The sequence below is a fragment of the Cynocephalus volans genome, chromosome 6 (assembly GCF_027409185.1).
Source record: "Cynocephalus volans isolate mCynVol1 chromosome 6, mCynVol1.pri, whole genome shotgun sequence".
Taxonomy (NCBI): Eukaryota; Metazoa; Chordata; class Mammalia; order Dermoptera; family Cynocephalidae; genus Cynocephalus; species Cynocephalus volans.
Window position 1 is genome coordinate 118,006,423 of NC_084465.1, and position 22,680 is coordinate 118,029,102.

General features: G+C 42.1%; 1 protein-coding gene across 2 annotated transcripts in view; it reads right to left on the minus strand.

The window, feature by feature from the left end:
* PRKCB (protein kinase C beta) overlaps positions 1–22,680 on the minus strand; it is a 329,464-nt gene that overhangs the window by 180,681 nt on the left and 126,103 nt on the right. For both annotated transcript variants that reach the window (XM_063099401.1, XM_063099400.1), the window contains exon 3: positions 21,301–21,383. In XM_063099401.1, coding sequence (XP_062955471.1) covers positions 21,301–21,383 — 83 coding nt within the window. The remainder of the gene's footprint in view (positions 1–21,300; positions 21,384–22,680) is intronic.

Below are 22,680 nucleotides of genomic sequence, written 5' to 3' on the forward strand. Positions count from 1 at the left end.
GGAGAGGTATGTGATGCTGTGACTACAAAATATGGGGAAATGTGACCTGGTCAGGGAAGGCTTCCTCGAGGAGATGATGCTCGAGCTGTGGGTAGAGGATCAGCATGAGTCAACCAGGACTCTTAACCCTGGATGCACATAAAATCAATAGAGAGGCTTTGACTCAATCAGAGATTCTGACTTAGTTTGTCTGGAGAGGGCCCAAGACAGACAGACATTCTGTTAAAAAGCTCTGCAGGGGTTCCTAACATGAGGGCAGGATTGAGACTCGCTGAACTCATGGGGAAGAAGGGAGAGAAGGCTATCCCAGCAGTGACAACAGCACATGCAAATACCCAGGGCTGGGAGGAGAGGCTGAACGAAGGTGCTCAGAAAATGAGGAAGGGAGGGGCCAAGCAGAGCCTTGAGGGACTCACGGGGCCAGAGTATGTGGGGCCTTGTGAGTAGAACAACCATCTCACATAGCTTCCAAACGGGACTCTTGTGACAGTGACAGGGACACAAATCGTTTGGGAGAAGCCAACTTTGTTTATGGGCAAGCTTGGTGAAGGAGTCTGTGTCATCACCCTGCTTATAAACCACATCCAAGAGCATTAACTCTGTCCCTAAAATAATGGGAAGCCTCTGGCATGTTTTCGGTGAGGAAGATGACATGATCACACCTGGTTTTTAGAAAGATGGGAACATGACGGACCAGTGAAACAGAGAGCAAGCAGAGAGACAGGACAAGAGCCTACTGGTCCAGGGAGAATCAGCGAGGCCAGGACAGGGCCCTCTCAGTGAGGTCGGGGAAAGGGACAGCAGCATATCTCAGGGGGCTAAGAATAGACCTGAGAGCCAATTCTAGAGCCAAGTTCAAATCTACACCCTGCTTCTTAGTAGTCATGTGACCTGGCAGGTCAGTCTACTTTTCTGGGCCTCAGTTTCCTCCTCTATAATATAGGCATAAAATGAGTATCTTTCTCACAGGATGAAGATTAAATGCATTAGTATATGTAAATCACTTAGAACAGCACCTGTATTGATATTCAACTCTGTACCCCACAGATATATACAATCAACCACGTTACAATAAAAAATAAAGAAAAGAAATAAAAATTTTATGAAGTAATAACATCTGTAATAATAAAAACATTGCTACACTTACATTCTTTAAAAAAAAAAAAGCAACTGGTACCTAATAGGTAGGTGCTATACAAGTTATATAAGTGTTAGCTATAATTCTTATGTAGGAGGTACCAGAGTACTTGGCAAAGAAGAGACTATGAAGGTGAAAGAAAGTCTAGGAACACAGAGGAAGAGTCCCCAAGAATTGACCACTGCTCAGTGGGATTTGGGAGATTCACAGTTAAGGGGTGAAAAGAATCAAAGACAGAAAGTTTCATAAGGAAGGGCTGAGATGCAGATTAAGGAGTGGAGCCAGAACCTAAAGGCCAACATTGGCAGGAAAAGCAGGTCCAAGCTTCTGTGTCAAGCAAATACTTAATTGATATGCCAAGTACTGTTTTAAGTTCTGCATATATTAACTTATTCCTAAGAAGTAGGTATATTATCATCCCCATCTTGTAAATGTAGAAACAGAGGAACAGAGAGGTTAAGTGACTTATCCAAAGCACGCAGCTAGTAGGCAGCAAAGCTAAGATATAAACCCAGGCAGGCTGGTGAAGAGTCCATGCTGTTAATTAACATGCAAGACCACAAACCTGAGCCTGTACATTTTACTCTGCCCTCACCCTAATTTATCACTGAAAGTACCATAACAATGGTTTAAAAATAGGAGAAAATCTATTTCATCCCAGTAATCATGGAAAGGTGCCAAGTAAATGCCCAAAACTTCTAAAAAGTCTTTCAGTATATAGAAATAGTGAGGCTGGGATTGAGGGGAGGGCGGTCTGACCTAGTTCTCCTTACCCCACCCCCAATTTACAAAAATTAGAGTGGTGGCGTCTGATTGGATAATTAGGTAAATGATCAAACAAAGGAAACAAAAGTGAGTCTTAGAAGGTGCCAGTGCAGTCCCTGGTAGCAGCAGGCACGTGATAACTATTCAGAATGATGAATGACCCCCTCCGTAAGCCTTCAGGAGAAGCAAGTGGCTCAGACCCACCTGCAGGTCCCACTGGAGATAAACAGGGTGCAAATTACAGCAGGGGGCACTGTAACACTTGATTGCTAACTAGGGTTAGGGAAATGGGTATGCCCCCACCAATTTAGACCTCAGCAACACCGAGAGAAGAAAAGACCCTGCCGACTTTGAAGGCTCCCTGCCTTGGACTGCTGCTCCCTCTCCATCCCCCCCAAAGAAGGCTGATTTGACTAAATTTACATTTTCCCTTCTCTCACATGTGGGGAGACCTTCTTCTGCCAGTTCCCAACTGCAAATGCAGACGTTGCAAACTGGAGGTTCCCAGAATGAATCCAATCCAAAAATATGTTTAAAATACACCACAGTTGTAATTCTCAAGTTATTTGTCAACATCTAAATTTAGGGGGGTTCAGAATTCTCTGGAAAAAAATTGCGAATCTGAACAACGGTCCTTTAAAAAGCAGGAATTAAAAACTGGAGCTGCTTTCTGGCTGCTCTTCATAGAGGGTGTGCACGGGCCATTTAGACGCTCCTGTGGTCACACATCTGACTCCTCTGCCCACCTGCCTGGCCCCTGCTGGCTTTGAAGCTCGACATCTGATGAGTGGGATGTTATGCGTCCTTTCAAAGTCATGTGGTCACAAACAAAACACTGTGGAAAGCAGCCGGACACAAGAAACAAGTCTACTGCACAATTCTACTTGTAAAGCGCTCAAAGCAGGCAAACTTTTCTGTAGCGGCTGCTCGTTTTTTTTTTTTTTTTTTTTTTTTTTTTTTTAATTGAAACATCATTGATTACACATATTTGTGGGGTACACAGTTGAATATCAATACCTGTGTACAATATGTGATTATCAAATCAGGATAATTAGTACTTTCGTCATTACAAAATGTGATCATTCTTTGTGACCCCTGATCAATTTTGTAGAAGGTTAGAAATCTTGATTCTCATTTGATTTTTAGAATAGGATTTTTAGATAATGCATGTATGAGGCAACAGTCTCCAGCCAGGGGGCAAAAACCCACATGTAGCATGGCAACAGCCCATCTAATCAACTCTAATCACTGCTTAAATATATGATTGTAGACTTTAATGATTTTAGAGCTAACAGGTGGTTGTCATACCAATCCTGTTAAGAAATTTTAAAGAATTGCTGAAAGGAAAAATGTGAAAAAATGTTTGCTAAGGGCAAGCTGTCTGTTGGTGGAAACTTTAGAGACAATTATACTTATATTTAATCACAAGAATGTAACTTTTGCTTAAATCATTTGAGGAGAGGTTATATTTTAGATAATGATCACAGTTTGACCAACTTAGCTTTTCACAAATTGAACTTTGGAATGTCACCTTGTTAATTTTACTGATGTTACCAGTTTCCATTGTTTAAGCTATACTTAGCCATAGATAACTTCTGTCACACTGCCCATGTCTTTGTGTCCTTTTGAAATGACTGAATCAACTGATTTTTCTTGTGAAACTTCCTTGTCTTTACAGTAAAAAAACAGAAGCAAATTTTGAATCAGGGCTGTACCCGGTTTTCTCCTTCTAACAGAGGAGTCGCTGAGGCACGGTCCCTTCTGGCTTCTCATCACATTCATGCTGCTTTGAGTAATCCTTTTTTTCATCTCCATCACACAGTAAGAAGTATAACAATTTCTCACTAATGAGAAATTTTGTATTCCCACCAATAGTGTCTAAGGCTTCCAATTTCTCCACATTCTCACCAACACTTCTTGTCTTTCTATTTTTTTGTTTGTTTGTTTTTTGTTTTTTAACAATAGCTATCCTAACAAGGATGAGGTGATATCTCATTGTGGTTTTGATTTGCATTTCCCTGATGATTGGTGATGTTGAGCATTTTTTTCATATACCTGTTTGTCATTTGTTGGTCTTCTTTGGACAAATATCTATTAGAGTTTTTTACTCCATTTGGAGGTTCCTCGAAATATTAAAAAATAGAACTACCATATGATCCAGTAATCCTGCTTCTAGGTATTTATCCAAAAGAACTGAATTAAGATCTTGTCTATTAGCACTTTCTTGTTCATAGCAGCATTATTCACAATAGCTAAACTTGGAAACAACCTACATATCCACTGATGAACAAGTGGATAAAGAAAACATGGTATATCTGTACAGTGGAATACTATTCAGCCTTAAAAATGAAGGAAATTCTGCAATATGAGACAACATGGAAAACCTTAAGGACACTACGCTAAGTGAAATGAGCCAGTCACAAAAAGGCAAATGCTGTATGATTCCACTTATATGAAATCAAATTCATAGAATCAAAGAGTGGGATAGTGGTTGCCAGGGGCTTGGAGTTGGAGGAAATAAGCAGGTGATGATTGGTGATTGCTCAGCAAGCAAGTTGAATAAATTCTAGAGGTTTGTTGTACAACATTGTACCTACGGTCAACAATAATATATTGTACACTTAAAAATTCAGTAAAGGGCTGGCCAGTTTGCTCAGTTGGTTACAATGCAGTGTTATATCACCGAGGTCAAGGGTTCAGATCCCTGTACCAGCCAGCCACCCAAAAATAAATAAATTAAGAGGGTAGATCTCATGTTAAATGTTCTTTCCAAGATAAAAATAAAATAAAATAGTTCACTGGCGGGGGAAACATAGCAGACAAACTACTGCTGGACTGGTAGTGGTTCACTTGGTGGATGAGTTAGGAGGTACAAGGATTAGCGGAGGCACAAAAAGGCTTCTGGGGTTCTGGTTACAAAGAAAAGTTCACTGTGTGAGAATTCATCAAGCTGGACACTTTTTATGTACGATAAACAGTTTTCAGAAACTGCATGACCAGCTCAGATTAAAACCAGCACCTTCCATTCCAAATTCTAAATTTCTAAAAGAGGGAATCTGATGGGTCCAACTTAGAAGAGATGTCCACCTGCATCTGGACCAAAAAGGCTGAGGCTGAAGGATCACAGGACTATGGGGGTGAACATCTGGAGGGTCACAGGACTGTGGGGGTGCACATCTGGAAAGGCAGTTCTTGGAGAAAGGGGTTGCCTGCTTCAGTGAGGTTTGTCCAGGTGTACAGGATGCAGGTTACCAGGCACTTTGGGATATGTAAGAACATAGACCTAAGGGCCAGACTGCCTAGGTTTGAATCCCAGCTGTACCACTCACTGAACATGTGACCCTGGGCAAGTCACTTAGACTCTGAGTGCCTCAATTTCCTCATCTGTGAAATGGTTGATAAAAATAATAACCTACCCCATAGGATGTAATGAAGAATAAAGAGTTATTAGAGGCTTTTGAATGTTTCACCACAAAGAAATGATAAATACACGAGGTGATTGATATATTAACTACCCAGACCCTATTATTATACAACCTATATATGTATCAAAACTTGAGACTGTACCCCATAAGTTTGTACAATTACAATGTGTAAGTTAAAATTTTAATTTTAACTTTAAAAAGTTACTATATGTAAAGTGCTTACCCAGAATTCTATCTATGAATGCTGGCTCTTAGATATTACTATTTTTTTTTTAAATGCTCAGAAATCCTAGAATTCCAGACCCCTGGAGGTGAGAGAGGCCTTTGGAATGCAAAATGTCAGAGACAGAAGGAAGATTAGAAATGAAGTCTCTTAAATCGGAACCAGGGCCTTTCACATCTCTCGAGGCTGCCTCTCTCCTGGGTCATTAGCCTCTTCATTTCTCTATTTCCCCTTGGGTCTTCAGGCTCCAGGCAGTAGGGTCTTCTGGGAAACTGCCTTCATTGGGCTGAGAAGCTGGTCTTGCCCCCCAACCAGGAGAAGTCAAAATAAATCACAAGATAGGATGTCTCAGCCCCACTCAGGCCCCGGAACTTCTCCTCTGTGCACAGGAGAAAACAGTCAGTTTCCATTCTCTGCACTTCTAGCATCATGGGCTTGCTTCTTCCCCCAGAACATGAAGCTCTGTGTATTCGTGACAGAAAGAGACAAAGGGCTGTTTAGAGGCAATTCATCCTGACCTTTCCAGGCTGGTTGTGCACTGCAGAAGCTCTTGCTGGCCCATTGCAAATGGGAGCAGAAGAACCATGTGGAATTCAATGGACAGTCAGAAGAACTGCATTTTATCACATCACCATCATTTTACTAGACCCTTCACCCAACTAGCCCATGGGAGATGCTTTGGTATTTCCATCTTGTGGAAAGCAGGATGGATGCAAGCCATGCCAAAAATAAGTCTCTTGAAACTCACAATGTTAAGACTTGAAAGGACCGTTGGTGGTAACAGCACTAATTAGCACGTACTACTAACCACGGATTAAGTCATTTAATCCTCACCGGGACCCTATGAGGTGAGTGCTGTTTTTTCCTCTTTTTACAGATATGGAAACTGAGGGAGAGAGGTTAGGTAACTAGTCCAAGATTATTCATCTAGTTAGTGGCAAACCTGGAATTGAAACCCAACCATTCTGTCTACTGAGCTACTATACAATACTGCCTTACTCTGGTTTCCAAACCTATCAGAATTATTTGAAGAACTTTTAAAAATACATATTCCCAGGCCTTTATCTGTATCTCTTCAGGTGAAGCCCGTTTTTAGCAAGCTACCCAAGTTATCCTTAGGCATCCAACTTGTCTGTAAACAGCAAAGTAGCATTTAGGAATTGCAGTGGACACATGTTTTGATCTGCCCAACATCTATGCTTTCTTTTTCCAATAGCAATGCCTCAATTCTTTGAAAAGCCATCCACCCGCACAGCGTTTAGTCTTAGAGGGAAAACCTTAAAAGCCCAACCAAGGGTTGCTTAGGTAACTTGAAGTTGGCCAAATAATCTCTCTCCTTTTGGAACTTGAATTTAGAGCCACAGTGACATAAGGACGGATATCAAATAGAGCTGCTCAAGTTTTCTTCCAGTTCTCTGAAGTACGTCATATCCTTTCCAGCGAATTCCTATCTAACTTAAGTTAACCAAAGGGGGTTTCTGTTGCATGTGGCCAAACAACCTAACAGCAGCAGAACAACCTAAGTAGTAGAAACGCACATCTACAGATATCCCCTCTACCGCATGCCTGGCAAATGATCTTTGCTCTACTGGGATGGGGAGTTTAATGTTATTATACAGCAACCAGTTGTTCAGTGTGGACTGTTTTCCCTTATCGTGCACAGATGGTCCTTAGTCCTGGTTCTGTCCTTTAGAGCTACACAAAAAATACCTATAATCTATTCAGGAGCTCTTTAGATATTTGTTAATAGCATAACTTCTGAGCTAGGTAGGCCAACCCCCAAACTATCTTCAGTCCCCCTTTAACGCATCCTTTTGGCATTTGGTAACACACTCCCTGGTTACTAAGCACTTTTGTTGTGAACGCAAACGCTATAGACTGCAGTGTTATGTAATGTAAATAGGATGTAATTTTAGCAGGATGGTGCACTTTTAGATTTAGATAGATAATAGATAAATGAGGGACAGACAGAGAGATCAAGGTAGAGAGAGATAGAGATGAAGAGACAGAGAGATAAAAGAGAGGGAGAGATAGACAGACAGAGAGACTGCACTGTTTAGATTGAATTGACCCTGACATTGAACCTTTAGAGGTGCAGATGGGTCTTTTGGTCCAGGTGATGGACCAAAAGGATGTTCCACCCTAACTGCTGCTTCACCTCCTGGAAGGAGCTAGAGCAGCCTGGAGCATCATCAACAGAAGTGAATTATGGGTGTCCCCACTTGGTGTCACCTAAGACTGAACCACCCAGGAGTTGAGAAGAATGCCATTGACTGTTAGATTGCTTTCTGTGAGCCAAGGAGACTGGACAGTACCAGGTAGAAGGGGGTGAGGCTTCTCCCCAAAGACAGAAATGGTCTCACTGCCACTCATGCTGTGGCAGGAAATGGGCAGTGTCTTGGCCTGGAAGAGCCGGGACTTTCCTCTTCTGCTCTGGGGCCACAGGTGAACTGAGGTCAGGATTTATCAGGAGCACCTGAAGATTTTCCTTTGGGGGATTAAGCTGGCTCCCAGCTGATGAAGGCCCTCGAGTTACCACACTCAGAAGTAACTGGAAGTGACTCTCTGTTATACCTCAGCCTTCACTCAAGTTTGGTCTTCACTGAATTAAGTGGGAAACCTGAGTCTGCACTGGAGGTGAAGAGGAACCCAAATAAACAGAAATGCAGAAAGCAGCTACACAGCACCCCAAAGTGATCTGCAGAGTTCTGCAGGCAGCAGTCTGGAATAAGACAGCAGAATTAACAAGCAGCTGCCAAAATGTGTCTAGGAAATGTGGCCTTTGGTTTTTACATGGGTATTTATATATATAGACGTATCATACCATAGCTACGGTTTTGTTGTCTGCTTTTTCATTTAGCAATATTACAAAGACTATATTCCCAGGCCAATAACATTTTAATCACTCTGACTAGTATAATTTACATACAATAATGACAGAGTTTAAACATACAGTATGATGTTTTGAAAAAAAATGTGTACACCTGTATAGGCACCATCCCAATCAAGGTATAGAACATTTCTATCACCCCAGACACTGTGACATTTAGTCATTGCACAGCATTCCATCATATGGATATATTTGACTTACATAAACCGTAATTGATAATCACTTGGGTCACTTCCAAATTTTTGTTACTATAAATACTGATGCAATGAGTATCACTCTAGCTAAATACATGCACATATACTTAGATAATTCCTTAGCAAAAGTTCCTAGAATTGACATTTTTAGGTCAAAAAGGATTAAGTTTAGTAATTCATAGATCAAAAAGGTGATAAAGGCTTTTGATACATAGTGATAATTTGCTCTTCAGAAACTTATACTAATTTACCAGTAATATGTTAGAGTTCATGTTTCTCCTCTTCCCCATTTATACTTTTTGAGTCCTATTTCTTTTTATATTATTACCAAGACCATGTTTCATTTTTATGTGTGTTGTCGTGGTATACCTTTGCCCCTTTTATTTTTTGCCTGTGTTTTGAGTTTCTCTTACACGCTGCCTACATTTCTACACTGCTCATCCAATCTGACCGTCTTTGCCTTTTAGTAGAGAATTTTAATCCATTTTCTAATACTCTGCTATCACTTCTACCATCTTAACTTATACTTTCCAAATTTCATAGTTCCTTGCTAGCTTTTTTAAATTTTTATTCCTGTATTTTGTTATATCAGTCACAATTTTCTTTATTATTTTTATCTCTAGATTGTTTCCTTTGCATTAAAATAGGTCTATTTAAATCAATATGTCCATGCCAACAATTACATAAAATTAAATGTTTTATTTAGGAGTTGTTAATCTAGAGTCATGAGTGAGATTGGCTTACAGTTGCTTTTTTATGCCAACCTACTAGGTAATGCTGGTTATTCCAGTTAAGCCAGCTTATAATAATAAATGGTGGTACGATAGCTATTGATTTTATCAGCTCATCAGTTTCCCATCCCTTCTTCTTATTATTATATACACTGCTCCCTAAGTGGCTGGCCGGTTAGCTCACTCAGTTAGAGTGTGGTGCTAATAACACCAAGGTCAAGGGTTCTGATCCTTGTACTGGCCACATGAAGTAACACCTGGAGATGATATAATTCAGAAACATACACTGCTCCTAAGCCAGAGGGGTGTCACATGATCCAGGCCTGATAAACTATAAGAGTCCATTCTCATAATGACAGAGGACCCTTCCCCAGGACTGATTATGAATGAAGGGAGGAGGAAGGCCACTCTTCCACTGGGGTTTCCATTGTTCCATGGGGTCCACTGTAACCATGTTCATAGACATGTTTATAGACATGTCCTGTGTTCAGTGGGAGCAAATGAGGAGAGGCATAGACAGGGTCCCAGCAAGAAACAGGTGGCATCCTCAAATTTAAAAGAGTTAAGCAAGGCTTAATGAAAGGACTACTTATAAAGGCGTGGGCATGGTGTTAGGAAACCACAAGGGATAATGCAGTAACTGAAGGATGGTAAGAGCAAAGAGACAGGGGAAGGGAGCAGCTCCCAGAGCCCCAAAGGAGAGAACTGTGTAGAGAAGACTACCTTTAGAGGAGCAGCGAACTTCAGCCAAGACGTAAAGCCAGGATTACCCCCTGAGCTCACTCTCACCACCCCCATCTCCTATTAGTTCCTCCCCTCAAGCCCAGCCAGAAGTCAGAGGGATAGGGAGCCCCAATTAGTGCAGTCCTTATGGGTCAGTCTCTCTAGGAGAAGGCAGAATGGGTCTGGAAGGGTGAACAAGACAGCTGGCACAGCAGACGAGGTCAGCATGGCAGGCTGAAGATGGCTGCAAATTCCTCCTGTCCAGAGGTGAAGTCTGTTTCTCCACACCCCAAGTGGGTCTTGGCTATAATCAGTGTGACATAAACAAAGGCATGGAAAACACCTGTGCTTTGGGGATTTTCTTCTCTAGCTGTGCTTGGGTCCCTGAGACCAGCATGTGGATGAGCCTATGCTAGCCTAATAGAGGAAGAAGAGGCCCCATGGAGGAGAAATGAAATGCCCCAGTCAACAGACTGCCAATCATCATTCATGACAGTGAGGTTGTCCTAGGTAATCCAGCACCTGCCAAAACACTAGCTGATAAAGACCCATGAGAGAGCCCAGCAGAGATCAGCTGGATAAACCCAGATTGGAAGAATCACCCAAGTAACCCACAGAATCACGAGAAATGAGAGATTGTTGTTTCATGCCACTAAATTATGGGATAGTTTGTTACACAGCGAAAACTAACCGATACAGCAGAAAATGAGACAGCATCTTCTGAGCATTGCAGCTTCTCCCCCAGTCTTGGAGGCCCTCGTCCCTGAAGCTCTTATTGTAGTCCCAATGTCCTTCCCATGAGCCAATGGACTCTTTTCATACTGCTAATTTGAGTTGGACTTCTCTCATTTTCAATGTAAAAAAACATAAATAGATAACTGTAAAACTTTTTTTCTCTGTGATCTACTGTAGTTTACAATGAACAGAAATCCTTCATTTCTCTAAAGTTTAAAATAATTTGCCCATGAAGCCTGTTAGTTTGGGGCTTTGGGATAAGAAAAAGGTTCTTGGACAATGTCTTCATTTCTTTCTTAGTTATTTGCATATTCTGGTTTTCAATTCCTTCTTGAGGCAAAATTGGTAATTTAAAATTTCCTAGAAAATCATCCATTTCAACCAGATTTTCAAACACACTAGCATTTACATGCATACATTTTACAGTATAAGTACAACATATATTTTTTAACTTCTCAATATACATTGTAGTTGATTTTCATGTCCCTTTACCTGTTCCTCTTTCCCCCCTTCCTCTCTCCCCTCCCCTGCCCCAACTACATCATATCTGTTCACTTGTCTTAACAAGTTCAAGGAATTGTTGTGATTATGTCCATATTACCCATATTCTTTTTTTAATGCTTTTATTTCCCTTCTATTAAATCTTCAACACTTAACAGATGATTAATTATTTTAAATATATTTCTTCATAAAGCAAGACTTGATCAAGGAATACAAAAGGACACACTCATCACTGGTGCTCACCGTCTTTAATTGACCTGATTGATGGAATGAGTAGGGTACAGGGCATACCAGTGGGTTTTATTCAGTACCTTGACTATAAGCAATAAGAAATTATTTCTAAATCTGTAAATTGTTGAAGAAAGTATCTTTAGATAAACCAGCTAATAAGTCCTTTTGTACTTTTATACTGCCTGGTACAGAACTCCTGTTCAATAAATTGAGTTATTACTATTAGCTGTTAATTCTTGGCAGGTCAGAGAGTAGCCTGCATCCCTTCTTAAGCAGGAGTGGTTCCTCCAGATATTAAAAATCATATAAAAATTATTTATTAAGTGCCTTCTTTGTGCCAGCCACTATTCTAAGTGTGGTTCACTGAAGATTCACACACACACAAGCCTAGGATTTAGGCATTATTTTCCCCATTTTAAAGATACAAACTAAGGGCCACAGAACTTAAATTATTTTCCCAAGGTCACTGGAGCAATAAATGTTGAATTGGAATTTGACACCAAGGTTTTTGGCTCCAAAGTCCGAGTTCTTTTCTCAGCATCGCATCACAGAATTTGAGGTATTGTGTTAAGTAATGGAAATGGAAACAGTAACTACCTCATAAGGGCATGCTCTGGGTGGGGAAACAAAGAGAATTATCAGTCCTTTTGTGGCTAGGGAGACAGAGGAATGGAAATGCCCTTAGCTATATGTATCAAGGGCTTGGTAATCCTTTTGCTGTTAATTTGTTTGTCTTTTGTTTGTTAACTTTTTTATTTTAAATACCTTTTAAAATTATCACTATAAACCTATATACTGATACTCTGTTTTATAGATAAGGAAACTAAGGCACAGAGAAGTAAAATGACATGCTCATGTTCCCCTAATGAGCATCTGGGCACAATCAGGCTCCAAATTCAAATACGTCTGATCTCGGAGTCCATACTCTTAACCACCATTGGCATGATCAACAAACTGCCACGCAATCTATTTGCAGCTAAAGGTGGCTAAGTCAGCTGGGGTCCTGGAGTGGAAAATAAATGAGGTACATTCTTCTGATGAGGCCATCTACGACTCTGAACCACACGAAGACCTTTGGATCTTTTACGAAGTCCAGTGTGATGGTCTCCAGGGTTCTGTTCTGCAGTGGCCCCTTGGGCTAACAGGATGTGCAGCAGATTACTCATAGATTCCTCCTCTCCAATAAGGCAGTGGAGTCTATTTCTCTACCACCTGAATCTGGGTTTGGCCATGAGACTAGCTTTGTTTAGAGGGACATTAGCAAACATGACGCACAAGCTTAAAAAGCACTTGTGTATTGGGGGATGCTCTCTTGCTTTCTTGGAACCATGTGAACAAGCCAGACCTAGCCAGCTGCACAGAGGATGATGCCACGTGAGGGAGAACCAAGGTACCCAGGTTCATAAGCTTACTGCCAGTCATGTGAGTGAGGCCATTCTAAATCATACAGCCACCAGCCAACCCACTGGATATCCACAGACACAGACAAGAACCCCTTAAACTCTGCGCCCACTTGGCTCACCCTAATCCCTCAGAGAAAACTCCTCTCTTCCTTGTTCTGAGATCTCTCAGAAGCCTGTGTATGTGGTCAGTATTCTGAGCAATGGCTAACCTGTAATGTCCGTATGTAAAGTTTATGGCAGCACAAGAAACTCGGTCTCTCTAAGAGGTCCAAGAAACACTGGAATTGACAGTTTTCATCCTGGTGAGACCAACAACCAGGAGGATGCCTAAAGATGACTAAAAATACCACCCATGAACTATGCCATGTTTTGAGATCCTCCAATGGCGTGCCCATATATTACCTATTCCCACTGGCATTCAGTAGCTAGGTTCACTGAGACAGTACCTGATTCATAAAGTTATCTCAATATGCCATGATGTGAACCTATTTGCAGCAACTGCACAAAGCTCTAATATCCAGAATATGCCCTGGCTCAGACAGCAGAGAGCAGAGGATGGAGCCCAGCACATTCTTTTTTCATGAACAGAGCCTATGCATTTCTGCTCCATAAGCTTGCTGCATACCAGTTCTTCCAAGGTCACACAGGAGGAAGGCACCCCTCCATACCTGCATGAGCATCAGTGGCAGCCAAAAAAGAGCATGGCCAGGTTGGCAAGCAGGTGTGCCCAGGTCTTTAATCATGCCTCCAACCGTGGGCATAAAAAGGTCAGTGAACTGAGTCAAGCTGGCTCAGGAGTCTGGACCAATTCATCATCCTTGGTGCCAAATGACCTTCTTGGAAATGTATCCGGAGATAGAACTGTTTCAGGTAGGCTGCCAAATCCTATGCATGCTGGCTGCAGGGAATACTTCCTGCTCTCCCCATGCCCAAAGCAATGAATGGCTTCACTCCTTCATTCATACAGACGGGTCTCACACCACTTATGGAGCCTACACATTTCTAGGAAGAACTGCCAGGTGGCAGGCAGAGAATCTATTCATTCTCCAGATTCCCTTAGTCTGTCTGACAAGACATCTGTCCTTGCTGCCTGCCCAGCTTGTATTCACTGCTATTCATTATTATTGTCATCATCATCATCATCATATATATAGCTCTTGCTATGTACCAGACACTGCCCTAAGTGATTTTACAGCTAATTTTGCATTTGATACTCATAACAATGCTATTAAGTAGGGACTATTATTTTACCCATTTTTCAGCTGGGAAATCTAAAGCACAAAGAGATTTAAGTAATTTTCCCAAGGTCACACAAATTTCAGTCTAGGAAGGCAGGCTCCATAGTCAGTGATTTTAACCATTACACAATACTGCTTCTCTAGTTTTCCTCTGAGGGACCACCTCTTCCCCACTCTCAAACCATAGGGTGGGCACAAAGACCCTCATCTCTAGGAGTAGGCACATGTATTAGGGTTCTCCAGGGAAACAGAAGCAATAGGATAGAATATATATACGTGTGTGTGTATATATATACATATATATATCTCCTATCTTATATATATATATATAGGAGAGGATTTTATATCTCCTATAAAATGTGAATTGACTCACACAATTATGGAGGCTAATAAGTCCCATGATCTGCTCTTGCAAGCTAAAGAAGCAAGAAAGCCAGTGGTATAATTCAGTCCAAAGTCCGAGAACCAGAGGAGCTAAAATGGCATGAGTTCTGGTCTAATTTTGAAGGCCTTAAACTGAGAGAACTGATATCCAAGGGCAGGAGAAGATGACATTCTAGCTCAAACAGGGAGAGAAAATTCACCCTTATTCTGCCTTTTTGTTCTATTTAGGCCCTCAACAGATCAGACAACACCCACCCACATTGGTAAGTGCAATCTTCTTTACTCAGTCTACTAAATACTAACCCCTTCATGAAACATCCTTATAGACACACCCAGAAATAATGTTTTACCAGCTATCTGGGCATCCATTAGCCCAGTCAAGTTGACACAAACTATCATCATAAGTCCACCCTTTCTCAACCCGGCACCCATACACATCTCCTTAAACCATACTTAGTGCCCAAATTAAAAATAACGAGGTCATAATTCCACCTGACACGATATAACGAAACTTGGCACAACTGAAAACACACTCATCTCCTCCCCAGAAAAGGAGGTAAAGTCCTTGAGTAATGACTGATCTTCTCCTGATATTTGGTAACTTAAATTAATAACACTTAAATACTGAAAGTTAATACATCTTACATTACATGATAAAGGACTAAAACAGGAAAGAAAACAAAGATATTTCCTTCATATATGTATGTATGCATACAAATGTATTCATAACAAAACAAGGAGGAAATACTCATGACAATTACAGTCCTCTTTTCTGTAACTGGTCATGTGGTCATAGTTGGTACTTATAACTAAACACCACAGCAGGTGATGGTTCTTTACCTGGCAGGGGGGCCCAAACTTTCATTCATAAAGGGTCTGGGCCATTCAAAGTCCTGCCTGGATTGGTTTGTGGTATTTTTCCATTGACCTTAATCACAGGTCATGGTAATACTAAGAGATGCTCTAAAGAATCTCCCATATTTTCCAGATATACTCTTCCTTTACTCCACTGTATAGTAATGCAACTTCCCCTTGGTAGTAGTCTGGATCAATCATCCAGCCAACTCTGTAACTTTCTTCTTGGTCTGCTGACTCCGACGGATGAAGAGCCCAAAGTGGCCAGGTGGCAGCCTTAACTTGCAGTTCAATGTGATCATTGTTGTATCTCCTATTGGAAGCATTCCTGCCTCTGGAACTAAGGCCAGCAGAGCAAAAACTTGTGGGAAAAGGAAGCAAAACTTTTGCTAGCAGGTTGCTAGAGGTAATAACAGGTGATGCCACTCCCATTTCCACCTCTTGATCCTTGGACCTGTGAATCCTGGCTATTGGAGAAGCAGCACCATATATCAGATGCTGATTCAGAGGATAAATACAGCCTTATCAAGAACTTTCCCCAGCCGTGTAAGGCACTGCTGCCTAGCTGGCACTGTAACTGAATCTTCAGAAGACCACCCACTGTTCTACCAAGCCAGCTGCTTCAGGATGGTAAGTAACATGGTAAGACCAGTGGATTCCCTGAGCATGGGCCACTGCTGCACTTCTCTTGCTGGGAAGTGAGTTCTGTGATCAGAACCAACGCTGTGTGGAATTCCATGGTGGCAGATAAGGCATGCTATATGTCAATGGATGGTAGCTTTGGCAGAAGCACTGTATGCAGGGAAGGCAATTCTGTGTCCCAAGGAAGCGTCTATTCCAGTGAAGACAAAATGCTGCCCCGTCCATTACGGAAGCAGTCCAATGTAATCAACCTGCCACCAGGTAGCTGGCTGACCATTCCGAGGAATGGTGCAATATCAGGAACTCAGTGTTGGTCTCTGCTGCTGGCAGATTGGGTACTCAGCAGTGGCTGTAGCCAGATCAGCCTTGGTGAGTGGAAGTCCATGCTGCTGAGCCCATGCATAATCTCCATCCCTGCCACAAGTTCACCTTGTTCATGTACCCATTGGGTGATGACAGAGTGGCTGGGAAAAGATGCTGACTGGTATCTACAGGATGGATCTTCCTATACCCTGTGCATTGCTCCAGGGATACAGTATTGCTTTTGGTTTACTATTTTCCTAGGCAGAGGCCATTCTAATGGCTCCCACTTGGCCTCTCCCATCACTCCACAGGTCAGGGAACTAGAGTGGGGATTCTGCCAGCAGTATGTCTATTCCAATTATCCATTCTGGAACTGGGGAAATAACTGCAGGTGGGCTTGGGGACCCTCTGGATCTACTGTGAGACACATCTGAACTAAGACTTCATTGATCACCTGACCTCCAAAAGCCCTTATTTTGACTGGAGGACCATAGTTATGCTTTGGATCTCCTGGAATCAGTGTCAGCTCAGAACTAGTGCCCAATAGTCCCCAAAAGGTCTGATCATTTCCTTTTGTCCAGTGCAGTTATCCTGATAAAAGGCTGTAGGTCCCTTTGGAGACAATTAGTGTAAATTTTTGGTAGTGTACTGGGGTCTTTTCTTGATGAGACCCAGCTTCCCCTTCATTCGAGAGGTTCTGGGTCTGGACAGTGGTTCAAGCCTGGGGATTGATTGAGGGGCTGTGACTCTCTGTTTTTATGATTTAAGTTAGACTTAGTTCACTTGACCTAGAATTTTTCTGCCAATACAGATCAAGTAAGAACTTAGTAGGCTTCCTATCTATTTCACCTCTAAGAACACCTTAATGAGCCAATGCCATAGGTCCATAAGAGTCAGGCTATCCTGATTGCTGCTTCACCTCTGCTGTCCATTACAGTAACTATATCCACCTGTCCTTTGGCAGCTGCATGCAGACACTTGGCCCCTTCCACCTTGGGGGGATCCAATTACTTCCATTGCACTTATGTTTTCCTGCTGAGTGGCTATGGTTCCAACCGTAAGGTCAGGCCTGCAGAGATGAGCAATCACAGAGTTCTTCAGGGATGCAGGAGCTCCTCTCACATTTATTTTTCAAAATAAAAGGTATGTCTTCTGGACCCTCCCAGCATGGGTGAGTAAGTCTCAAATGACACGTCCACTCCAATCTCCCTAAGACTTTGGATCTCTTCCTCTACATTAAACCAGGGGAGGTCGGGCATTTCGAATTTGCTCATGGTGAGCCATCTTTTGATCCATGTTTCAGCCAATGAACCAAACTGTGAGAACCATTTCTAACTCCCTGAGCTGAAACATTAAGTTCAGAATCTATGCTTAGTGAACCCGTATCAATAAAGTCAGCCTGATCAACTTGTTCCTTCCACCATTATCCCACCCGCTTCATATCTATTCCTACTTATGTTCCTTGGATTTCTGTTGTATGAATTAGAAAACTCAATTAGTTCTTTTGGAGTGTAGCATACCTCCTCGTGGGTCACACTTTGTCCCTTGTCTTTCGGGGTCTGTTGGGCCTTGACTCTAGCTGTAGGTGTAGAATCAAAGAGGGGTGGGCAGGGGTAGGTCCTGAGGAGAATCATCATTGCCTTGCATGGCAACCACCGCAGGTGAGGCCATTACAGTTTTCTCAGGCAATGCAGGGTAAATCCTGCATTGGAAAGGCCTATACCACCATGGGTAGGGATGCCCCTTTTGCTGGAGGTGGGGAGGCCAATTCTGCTGGGTGTTAAGGAGGCCACCTCCATTGGCAAAGAAGACACATCAGAATCTAGTGGCTCAATGTCCCCAGCTTCATCAGGGTCTCCGTCAGGGTCCTTCCAGCATCCCATTCTTTCCCAACCAATGCTCTTGCTTAAACAAGTAGACACCCTGTGATGCTGGGAGTTCAACTTTCCTTGTAATTCAGCCAGTTGCAGGATGTGGTTGTGCATCTGATTTTCAGAAATTGCAGCCCTGCAGCTACAGACTTTAAGGCTTTCCTTCAGGGCAAGACTTCGAGAAGCTCTTAGATCATTTCTGCAGTGCCTGAGCTGGGAATTTGAATCCCTGCGCTCATGCTGTTCTTTCACCACTTTGTCTAGCAACATTAGGAGCAAGCAACCAATATCATTATATTCCTTAGTTTTCCAAAAATGTTTGAAAGTATCATATACAGGGTCACTTAGTTTCTTGCTTCTCATGAGTGGCTGATTTGGAGTATCCAGTGCAGATATTTTGTGTATCTCTACAAACAGTTCATGCCATGGACTATCAGTGCTCTCTTCACTACTAGAAATAGTCAGTAGCATCTTTAAATCTAATCGAATTAGAAGGCCAACTTCAGAGACCCCAGAACTAATTCAGAAAACTCACCCTCAAAATCCTTTTCCTTTAGAACTCATCCTTAAAATTCTGTTCCTCTAGAACAACTCTTGGTATCAAAATTTTCCATCTTAGTCCATTGGGGCTGCTATAACAAAATAACCAAAAACTGGGTGGCTTTTAAATAACGGAAATTTATTTCTCACTGTTCTTGAGGCTGGAAGTCCAAGATCAATGTGCTGGCAGATTTAGTGTCTGGTGAGAGCCCAGTTCCTCATAAACAGCTGTCTTCTCACTACAGCCCCACATGGGGGAAGGGGTGAGGGCTCTCTCTGGGGTCTTTTTTATAAGGGCACTAATCCCATTCATGAGGACTCCTCCCTTGTGACCTAATCACCTTCCAAAGGTCCCACCTCTTAATACCATCACCTTGGGGGTTAGGATTTTAATATATGAATTTTAGAGGGACAAAACAGACCATGGCATCTCATGACCAGGACTAACCAATCAGCGTAATCTGTCTTTCTGGCTACATGTGATCCATGGTAACTGTGGTGGCAGAGTGGATAAGACACAAGACTAAAAGTGCTGCACCCATTACGCTCCCATAAGATAAAAGCCTTCATGAAAATGAAATCAAGACAGAGGAAGGCTGAGCTGAGAAATGGGGAAAGAGATTCCTGAGGATCTTATTTAAGGACTTGATTCACTGTGCCTGAAGCCAGGTCTATCCTTGGGCTTTTCCACTCCAGGGACCAAAAATTTCCTTTTTCACATAAATCAGTTTGAGCTGAGTTTTTGCCTTAGGCAACAAATAGAGACAGAATATGGAAAACACCATCCTCTTGGCTGAGTTGAATATCAAGCCTCAGTCTGCCTGAACATTCAGAGCTGCATAATGGGGTCAGGCCGTTTCCCCAAACTTCCCTTCCTGTTTTCCTGGGGATGAGAGAAGGAAGTGCACTAGAAAGGCCAGGGAACCTTCATCTCTACAAATAGACCTGCAATGACTTTGGTTGTTCCACGTTGCAGTTCTTAACCTCAAGTACCACTTTTTCCAACCAAAGTTTATGAAGCATAAGCTCTAGAGTGTTATGTTGGTCTGGCAACAGATATGCCCCCTGATTTGCAGCAAAATGGCAGATGACCACTTGTAAAGGCCAGTAGGAGTCAAAGAAACTCAATGACAGAAGTAGTCACTACTCACTTTGGGCAAGCTGAGGTCACCTGTCAAATCTACGTGGCAAACAGGACCAGTAATGGAGACAAAGCCAATGGGGAAAATTCCAGAAAGGTGAACCAAAGCAGGAACAAAATAAAAGAGCTCGGAGTGATGGCTGCACATGGATTATATTGAACAGTTTATTACTGGGCGTGGTTGAAAATCCTATCAGCTAGGACAGTTTCAGCTGCATGTAAAAGAACGCCCCAAACAATGAGCCTTTACCAAGATGAGCCTCTTAGCTCATCTAACCAATTAGAGGGAAAGATGACTCAAAGTTGGCTCAGCAGTTCATCAGTGTCATCCATGACCCAGGTTCCTTCAACTCCTCCACGCTGCCATGCTCAGGATGTCAGCAGTGTCTCTCTCACTGCCCCAAAAGGGCTGCCACAACTCCAAGCATTAGATCCTCACCTAAAAATTCCCAAGAGCACAAAGGAAAGGATGTCTCTCTCTTAGCAGAAAGGAAAATCTTTCCTAGAAGTCCTCCCCAGTCTTCTCCTCAGGTCCCATTAGCAGGATTGGGTCACGGGCTTATCCACCAGCTACAAGAGAGCCTGGAAAAGGGCGTATCAGATACTTTCAGCTTCTAGCATGACAGGTGGCCTCTGCCAGAAGGAAAGGAGAAGGTGAGGGCTGTGAATTGCTGTTGGGCAGGAAATCAACAATGTACCCCAAACTTGAGACAAATTCATAGCTAACCTTTTGCCATATCCTTATATCACCCATACTCCCATTCAATTAATATTTTCCTTCAATCAAGTTATCTTCTGTTTATCCTAAATACCTTCCCTTAGGCAGGAAATTTTATATTCCTACCATAAATGCAAAACCACTACTAGATATGTTTTTCCAATCCATATTAAAATAAATTCACAATGACTAAAACAAATATTATTTGCCCATTGTCCCACCAGCAGTAGTCATATTTTGGGATGTGTAGTAGCAGGATAAACTCATATCCTCCTAATTGTTGGGCCCTGATATTAAGAACTCCCTAACAAAGGGTTCTAAAGTTCATTCTACCCACACTACATTTTTCCAGTAGCACTAACAAGTAAGCCCCAGCCCACCACTCTCCACGCCCCAGCTGTAAAGGTGAAGACATTTAACAGAATCATAGTAGGGCACTAGCTGGTTTCCTACGCAGCCACACACCCCCTCTCAAAATGTTTCATTTTGTTTTTTCCATTAAAAGGAAAACCATCTCGGAGGCTGTAGGGACCACCACATGCCTTGGAATGAGAACATTCCCACTTATGTAAGCATACTCACTCACATTCAAGCCAAAAATAATGCATTGACCATGGACAGAGAAAAGTGACCAACGCCCATTACTTACGTCAGAGGCGGGACCCTTGTCGGCGCCAGGGCAGGAGAATGTGACAAATTCATGGCACCGCTTGTGCACAACAAAGCAGCAAACTGCAAAAGAGAAAATAAAGGTAGGAGGAAGAGAAGAAGGAAGGTGGAGGGAGGAAGAGAGAGAAAAGGAGGAAGAGATCATTAAATTTGGATTTCACTAACAAGTAAAGGCTTCATTCCAAAGTAAGCAAAAACTTCCACTGCTGCATCTTGTCCTTTGACGTGCAGCTCTTGGGTACACTGAGGTTGCATCTCATACAGGAGTTAAGCTTCTAAAGTTAGTTAGGGTTGAAAAGATCACCTATGCTCAAAATTACACTCCCTTGAAGATCCCTTAAATTGCTTGGTCTTCTATTAGTTTTGGAACAGAATGTTGTTTCTTAGAGCAGGCACCAGATGAAGTAGTTGGCTCTTGTTTAGATCCATAATACGCAAGAAATGTGCATCTTTATTTTATTTACTTACTTATTTATTTTATTATACACAGATGTGGAGTAAAATGTTGATTTTCAATAATTGTGCAGAATGGGTAGTAGTTAAATCAGTATAGTCAGCTCATTCATCATTACAATACGCAGCCATTCTGTGTCCGTTGACAAGTTCCTCATCAGCACCCCCCCCTTCCACCTCTTTAAACACTAGGATCACACTTGGAGAAGAGTACATAAGATGAAGGGCATGTAGAAACAGTGAGCAGGGACGGCAGACTCACACCTCCATCTCACTAGGAGAAATGTCAATTAAGTGGAAGCATGGAGGAAATAGGCTGCAATGTTTACACTGTTACTTTCATAATTTGCAACCAAATACATACATATACATATGGTTGAATTTGTGTGAGTTAAATGCATCTACGATATGGCTCTACTATTTGGGGATCATATTAGTTGTGGGGAGAGGCAGTCAGAGAATATATACAAAATAAAACTGATTTTTTTGTTGTTCACATCTCCTTTTACGGCCTCTAAACCACGGGCTCCTGGAGGACAGGCATCATGCTTTAGGAACCAGCTCACAACCTTTCCAAAGTACACGTGCAGTGAATGAAAACACAACAGGAAAAGTCAAGGCTACCCCGAGTGACATAACAGATCTGGGCAATAATCATCAATAGCTGCTAACATCCCAAAAAGATGCGACCTGCCTGCTGACGAAAGCTCACACCACCACCTATGAAGTGCTCTTGCCGAATAATCACATCTACATCGATTCAAGTCTCTTGATGCAACTACAAATTACAGAAAATACAAGTGACAGAGGAACATATTAAATGACCCCACAGGGAGGCAATAAGCAACGCCCCCCCCCAAAAAAAATGGAATGTAGAGAACTACAAGGCAAACAAAACAGTTTCTTC